The sequence below is a fragment of the Chrysochloris asiatica genome, unplaced genomic scaffold (assembly GCF_000296735.1).
Source record: "Chrysochloris asiatica unplaced genomic scaffold, ChrAsi1.0 scaffold00081, whole genome shotgun sequence".
NCBI classification, from domain to species: domain Eukaryota; kingdom Metazoa; phylum Chordata; class Mammalia; order Afrosoricida; family Chrysochloridae; genus Chrysochloris; species Chrysochloris asiatica.
In genome coordinates, this window is record NW_006408599.1 from 260,385 (window position 1) to 268,694 (window position 8,310).

The 8,310-nt window shown below is 39.9% G+C and overlaps 1 protein-coding gene across 1 annotated transcript; it reads right to left on the reverse strand.

Annotated features, from left to right (window-relative positions):
- Positions 1-1,641: 1,641 nt before the first annotated feature.
- On the reverse strand, positions 1,642-2,580 carry LOC102834453 (olfactory receptor 1J4-like). The gene has a single exon (XM_006865713.1). The coding sequence runs from the start codon at positions 2,578-2,580 to the stop codon at positions 1,642-1,644; it is 939 nt and encodes a 312-aa protein (XP_006865775.1).
- Positions 2,581-8,310: the final 5,730 nt, after the last annotated feature.

The following is an 8,310-nucleotide window of genomic DNA, read 5'->3' on the forward strand; positions in this document are numbered from 1 at the left end:
TCATTCAGTGCAACTTAGTCATTTGATTATATATCACTCAAGCCAGAGAAAATGTATTGCTGTATTCTAAAGCAATTGACTGCCGTGGAATTGGGAATATAATCTACATGCCAGGCTGCCCCAGGGTGCTCCCTTCTTTCCATAGTCACCATCTCGCAGAAGTGTTTGTGCAAGTCCCTGTCTAAAAGTCATCTCTCACAAAGAAGGTAGCGAAACCTAACATTCATTAATTTTTGTTCGTGTCAGTGCTGAGTCAAATTCATTATTATATTTATTGCAAATCAAGAATAGATTTCATGTTTTATTCATATCTACACAGAAGAAATTGAAGCTCAGAGATGTTAGGTATATTGCCTGAGGCCACACACCAACATGGTACTCGATTGTAGAGCACAATGGCTCTATAGTACAAGCGCTAGGCTGGAAACCATAAGGTCAGTGATTCAAGTCTGCTAACTACTCCTTGGGAGAAAAATGAGGCTTTCTGCTTCTGCAAAGATTTACACAGTCAAAACTGACTCCACAGCACTTAACTACAACAAAGTCAGCACTTCATTAGATAGAGCTTACAATTCAGTTATATCTTTCTTTCATACCCTTCTGTGGTCACTACATGGTGCTGATTCTCAGAACCATTTGTAATCCCTTTGGTCCTTAACTAAAAAGAGGCATAAAGAAAGAAACCAAGTTGGTCCATTACCTGATGCTGAAGAATATCTATTTCTTGAGTTCATAGTACAAACCTGAGGTCACTAAACAGGTAAGAAAGGATTTTTAGGGAACTAGAATGAAGTAGCTAAATGAAAAAGGGGCTAAATTTAATGCAGGCAACAGAAAGTTCCAGACAACGGGTACATTACTTTCCTTTCTCATTCTCTATCTAGATTGAGTCTGTGTCCTGATTGAAGCTTAAGTACATAGTGAGAAAGCTCCATAGCAATCTGGTCAGAGAGTAAAATGCTAAATGAAGGTCATTATCATCACTAGAATAGTCAGTGTTCCTAAAAATCAAGCCATTTCCTGGAGCTAGAAAGGAAGCTACAAAGTCTCTTCTTCTGATCCACCATCATCATCACCAATAAAACAATAAAACAGAAGAGTACTAGATGAGGCAGTGTGAAAAGGAAAAGAGGTTCCTTCCAAAATCCCAATTCTGCAGCCTTTATATGTCAAAAGAACCCTGTTACCCACCGTCTTCCAAAGATTCCTGTTGCTGTTGTTAAGTGCCGTAGAGTTGGTTCCAACTCATAAAGACCCTGTATAAGGTTTCCGAAGAATAGCTGGTGGGTTTGAACTGCTGACCTTGTGGTTTGCAGCCCAGTACTTATCTGACAACACCACACCAGGAGTCCAAAGATTCATAAGAACTAACAAATTCCCAGGAAACAGTGTGAGAGACGTAAGTCCTATTAGCTATGTAACTTCTGAACCTAACAGGCAAAAACAATAATAAATAATGTCAAGTCAGAATTCACAACTTACACTAAAGAGTTGTAAGGGAAGGAGTGAATAATCACAGCAGAATTCAATTCAAGTCATCAAATATTTACTGAATACTTAGCTCATGTTGAGTGGGATTAGAGGTCTAACATCTGGGTATATGTGAATACATGTGTCTGTTATAAAGGAAAAGAGTTCATGTCAAGAAGCGACTGTCGCCCTATTGAAGAATTTCTCCAGTGCCCCCTTCATGTCTCTGTTCCTTAGGCTGTAAATGAAAGGGTTCAGCAAGGGGGTGACCACTGTGTACATCACGGAAGCAATTATGTCCTTGTCATTGGAGTTGCTGGATGAGGGGAAAAAATACAGACCAATAATTGTTCCATAATACAGAGACACGACAGAAAGATGGGATCCACAAGTGGACAAGGCTTTGCAGATTCCCTTGGTAGATGGAACCTTCAGGATGGTGGCCCCTATGTGACCATAAGAAATAAGGATGCATATTAATGGGAGAGTAATTACTGCAACTCCCACTGTGAAAATGACCATCTCATTGAGGGAAGTGTCTGAACAGGACAGCTTCAGCAGGGCAGCGAGGTCACAGAAGAAATGGGGAATGGTATTGTCAGCACAGAAGGACAAACGAGCCAGGAGGAGGGTGTGAGACAGGGCACTGGCACATGAGAGGAGCCAGGACACAGCTACGAGTGTGGTACAAAGCCCCTCTCTCATGATGGTGGTGTAGTGGAGGGGGTGACAGATGGCCACATACCGATCATATGCCATGGAGGTGAGAAGGAAATTGTCCAGATCTGTAAAAAATATGAAAAAATACATCTGTGCTATACACTCTGAATAGAGGATGGATTGGTCCTGAGTCTGCATATTTATTAACATCTTAGGGACAGTTACAGATGAGAAAGATATGTCAGTGAGTGCCAAGTGGCTGAGGAAGAAGTACATGGGGGTGTGGAGGCGAGAGTCCAATCTGATGAGCAGGATGATGAGCAGGTTCCCCAGCACTGTGGTGAGGTACATGCCCAGGAACAGAGCGAAGAACATGCCCTGCTGCTCTGGTCTGATCGGGAGCCCTAGGAGGAGGAATTCGGACACACTGCTCTGGTTCTTCCACCTCATGCTGCTCTTCTCTCTGCCATGTTGAAGAATAATTGAGAACACGAAGGACTCAAATGATCATTTTCATAGCTATATTAAGAATACAGGCCATATTTCAGAAAGTGGTAAACTTTGTTTCTCAAATTTTCCTCATACACTGGTACATAAGGGAATTAGAAATATTGTCAACAAGGCAAATATTAACAAGAACCACTTACTGACAAGATAGAACTCTTGCTTCAATGGTGCTGAGGACCACACAGTGGAAAATGGCGTCTCACCTGAGTTATTGTCCCAAGAAGGCTCTTTGGTGAGTATTCCTAGTCATTAACCGTGGCACAGCAACAAGTGAAAGAATTTGGTTTCAACACCCATTGTTAAATTCCAGAGGCAAACTTTTAAAATAAAAGGATGTAAACAATAATACTGTGTTTATCAAAGAATACTCATCAATATGCATGCATTTCTGCTTATGTCAAATCAGTAGAGGGTGCCTAAGAAACTCTGAATTATATCAAGCCACTTACCCTTAACTGTAGTCAAAGAAGTCTTTTTTAAAGATTAGATTTCAACATACCTACTCATTTTTAAAAATTCTCAAATTATTCCTGCTGATCTTAAGATAAAGTGTAACAACTCTAATATAACTTAAAGGTCCCACAAAATTGGTGCCTCTCCTATACCCTCACTACCTTCTTGGTCTGGCTTCCCTCAAAAGACACATTTCTGTTTGATGCAATGGTTGAAGTCGCTGAGTTAGTGATAACTTGTTACTACAGCAATAGGAAATGAATACATTCCAATTGGAAAACTTTCAGGTATATAGTGTACTGGTATGCACTAAAAGCACAAGTGTCCTTCCCTAACTTCCACATTGCATACAACAAAACAAAACAATCACTTAACAGTCAATTCCTATGTAACAAGTAGGGAAACAAGTACTATCCTTAGAAGCATTTGTCACTCGTTGCAAAAGCATGACAACCCCTTCTCTTACCAAATCTCATTGCAAAAGAGTGACAACCCCTTCTTTTACAAAATCTCAAGATCTACCTCTTATTGAATTAAGAAAAGTCAGAGTGTTAGAAAGGATTCTTACTCACCAAAAATATTTCTAGTTAGGATAGAAAACTCAGCAGAAGTCAAGTAAATGATAGATTTTTAAACTTCTGGGTTTTAATCTAACTGCATACACCTTCTAAACATTTCTCACAAGCATCCTTAGCCTTAACATACATATTGAGGCTGATAAGTAAACACGTTGTTTTAAAGGAGCTAGACTCAGATTTCTTCCTTTTCTTAGTGATACCCAAAGAATGAGACATTCCCAACTCTATTGCTTCAGAGGCAGTGCAAGACGATAGAAAAGAACCAAGGGTTTTGGCATGATACAGACTTGGCTCACAGTCAAAACCTTAGCAGGTTTTTTAACCTTTGTAAATTTAAAAAAAAAAAAAAAGGTGATCTTTAAACAATGAGTGGGTATACCCCAGATGGTTATTGTAAAGAAGAAATGAGATGATATATAGAGCTCTGGTAGCGTAGTGGTTACGAATCGGGCTGTGAACCGCAAGGTCAGCAGTTCGAAACCACCAGTGGTTCCGCAGGAGAAAGATGAGGCTTTCTGCTCCCGTGATGATTTATAGCCTCGGAAACCCTGTACAGGGTCGCTATGGTGGTAACTGACTCGATAGCACTCAACAACAACAGTAATAATACCCAGGAGAAAATGAATAGTGTCAGTTCCTCTGCTGGATTCTGGGAACTTGAACAAAGGTGTAAAACTGGAATTGGAAATTGCTGGCAAACATCAGGATGGCAAACCAATAAGGAGAAACAAAATAGGGAATATATAAACACAGAGAAAAAAGTCCATCATTCTACTGAAAGAGTGATCATTCAGGCAGGCATGAGAAAGGGAAGTTAGACTTAACTATGGACATAAACTGAACAGGACATTTAGGAGAGGCTTGTTCTCACAAAAGTAGCTTATGTTCTGATATCCAGAAGCTGAAGACCACCCACAGCCAATCAGAACTCCAATCCAAAGCCAAGGGGATAACTGACAATGGCCTCTATGAATAATAAAGGTCTACTCTCATAAGCATGGGATCAATGTGTATATTCAGCAAAGTGGCTTTGTTTATACTGAGTCAGTCTCCGACATCTTCCTTTATTTGTCCCTATTCACTTCACCCTGCTTCTCAACTTCTAGTGCCCTCATATTGCTTCAGAGGTAGGACTGTTGTTGTTGTTATGTTAAGTGCTGTCGGTTCCTATGCATATCAATCCTGTATAGGGTTTTCTAGGAGCAGCTGGTGAGCTTGAACTGCCAACCTTGCGGTTCAAACCCACTTCGCAATCCAATGCATTAACCCACAGCGCCACACACAATCAGACATTTGGAACTAATAAGTAAACATTTGAAGGGACATTGTTCCTTAGAAAGCACATGCATTTATCCAGCAACTGGACTCTTGAAACCTACCGTCAAGATGGCACTGTGGTAGACTGGTGTCCTGCTAACAAAGAGGAATAATGCTTACACTCAGGGGGAAAATCTCTAATGTTGGCATTTGGAGTATTTTGGTAGTCAGTGGGAGACCCCCTTGAAACCCCTGGCTTAAACATCTGAACGCCTTTGGTATCTTTGAATTCTGCAATATTCATTTTCTAAGTCAGGATCTGTGGCAAAAAATCAATTCCTGCTGAAAAACTTGGCTCCTCTGTGTCTCTGCCTATCTCTTGGCCCACTTAACCACTGTTTGTTCCTCTTTCTCTCTTCCCTTCTATCCCTTCACATTATCATTCTTTCATTTTCCCCTTCCTTCCCTCACAGTCCTCCCTCTACCTCTCTGTTTCAATTCTGTCACTCAATCTTTCTATTCTCTCCTTCTCAGTTTTTCTGTAATTTTTCTCTTTCTTCTCCCTTAAACAATAATCTGATTCTTTGTCTTTTATATCCATATATAAACTCATGAGAAAAAAAAAAAATTCATTCCATCCCAACACTGACCTTCTCTGCATTTATGATGCAGTATTTGGTGGGTAAATGTATCCTGAAGTTCTTTTTGTTGTTGTTAAGTGCCCTCTAGTCAATTCTGACTTATAGTGACCCTGTATAGGGTTTCCAAGGAGCAGCTGGTGGGCTTGAACCACGAACCTTGTGGTTAGTAGTCCAGTGCTGATCCTACAGCCCACAACAGGACTCCGAGGTTCTCTTTAGGGGACATAAAGACTGGTTTCCAAGGTCCCAGACATTTGGGAGCATAAAGAAGAAATGTTACAAGCTCTTACTCTCACTTCTGATTACAGCTCCAGATCTATGAATAAAATAGTACAACTAACCTGGGAGAGACCCCTAGGGTGTAGGAACCAGAACTTGTAATTTCTAGTCAAAGACATTCATCAAACTTGGATTAATTGCTCAATTTTCCCCTAAACTCCTCTGGGAAATGCATCTTGTGGGAAGTTTACGTTGGAACCTTAGTCCACAGAGAAAGGATCTCAAGGCACACTCAATCTCCCTCCTAGTTTAGGCTTTCCTTTCTCAGCTTTCTTTACTCTCTGGGATGGAATAAGCTCCAGGGAGGTATGAAAAACATTACTAGCTCCAACAAGGTCCAGATAGAAATCTAAATGACTCTCTGGCCTCTAGGATTTTAGATAAAATCATATCTCAGTCAAAGGACTTTTATTGGACCCCACTCACCAGGTAACCCAATGGATGGAAGTGATTGTTCTTTCCCTTTAGTGATCATAAGGAAGCGCAAAGTGAGAAGAAACAAGAATAATCACCTTTTTAAGAAGTTTTATGGCTTAATTGAAAAATTTAGGCTTGGCTACTTAGTGTAGTGGTTACGAATCGGTCTGTGAACCTCACGGTCAGCAGTTCGAAACTACCAGCTGTTCCTTGGGCGAAAAATGAGGCTTTCTGCTCCCGTAAAGTTTTACAGCCTCGGAAACCCTGTACAGGGTCGCTATGAGTCGGAATCGACTCCACGGCACATCACAACAACAACAGCAACTTAGGAAAAAGGAATCAAATTTTCTTGTAAACTTTTTAAAAAAGTAATTACATTGGCTACTATGTTGAAGAATCAGTAACAGGATATGAGATCTGAATGGTGCAGGAAGTAAATGTAACAATTTCTATAAAATTTACACTCATAATTCTTATCTTTACCACATCAGTATTCTCTGGCCAGAACTTCAATTACCAGTGTTTTCTGTTTTTTGTCAGTGACCTTATTATAACCATGGGAGACCAGTTTTCCCATACATGTAGCAGACCAGAAATGTTGAACAATCAACACTTTCAACATCCCACCCTCAAGAACTAGTCAGGTAAATACAGACGCTAATTGGTACACATATGCACCAGTTTACTCATTCCTATGGTGAAAAAACATCTGAGATGTGTTGGATTCTAGTTTCCCCAAATTGAAATAATCCAGGTGGTTATTTTGTTCCTATAAACCTTCCATTGATAACCTTCCATTCATGTTTCATTTTTCCATTCTCCTACTGCTGTTTCTTTCAACCCCCAAATAAATTACTTGTACTGAATTCTTGTCTCAGGGTCAGCTTCCGGAAAAACAGGACCTAATAATCTTCTTTAATCTAAGAGTGATTTTCTATTACTGAACACTTGTTTAAAAACAAAATTCCTGTCTTCACTATGACTCAGCAAGAATTTGTTAAGTGGATTGCTATGGGCCAGGATTAAGGAAGCAGAGATGAATCAGAAAAAGATTTTGCTTACTTTTTCTATTTGCGCATAGTCAAAAGGCCTGGAGATTCATAGAGCATTTAAATATATAAACTATTTGCTGGTAGGAATAAATGCTTGCTTGTTGATTGCAGGTTACCTTTTGAAGAGAGACTATTTCATGCCTTGATGTGTGGACACGTAACGCCTGTGGTGGATGTTGATGTGGATTGGTACCTTAGACTTGGTTCCCACTCACAGCAACCCTATGCACAACAGCAAAGTTTGTTCAACTATTTGTCTGCTGATGGTCATTGAGGCTGCCTCCATCTTTTTACTGTTGTAAATAAAGCCTCAATGAACATTTGTTGTTGTTGTAATGTGCCGTGGAGTCGGTTCTGACTCACAGTGACTCTGTACAGGGTTTCTGAGGCTGTTAATCTTTATGGAAGCAGAAAGACTCATGTTTCTCCCATGGAACAGCTGGTAGTTTTGAACGGCTGACCTTGAGGTTCACAGTCCGATTCATAACCACTATGCTACCAGAGCCCCTTTCAATGAACAGAGGTGTGCAAATATCGATTCATATAATGGCTTTTATTTCTTCAGGATATATTCCAAGTAGAAAGATTGCTGGGTCGTACAATACTTCTATTTCCAATCTTCTGATAAAATACCATACCACTTTCCACAGCAGCTGCACCATTTTACAGTCCCACCAGCAATGTAGGAATGTTTCATACTCTCCACACCCTCTCCAGCATTTGTTGTTTTCTGTTTTTTTAAATTTATTTTTTAAATTTTTTATGAACTTTGCTAATAATGCTGGGGTAAGATGATAGCTCACTGTTGTTTTGATTTGAATCTCTTTAATGACTAGTGTACCAAAAGGAAATGGTTAATGTTCAACCCTTTCAAGAGGTAGCATATGATCAAGAGCCAATGATAGTGAAGGAGGAAGTCCAAGGTGCATTGAAGGAATTGGCAAAGAACAAGGCTCCAGGAATTGATGGAATAAAAATTGAAATCTTTCCAGAAAG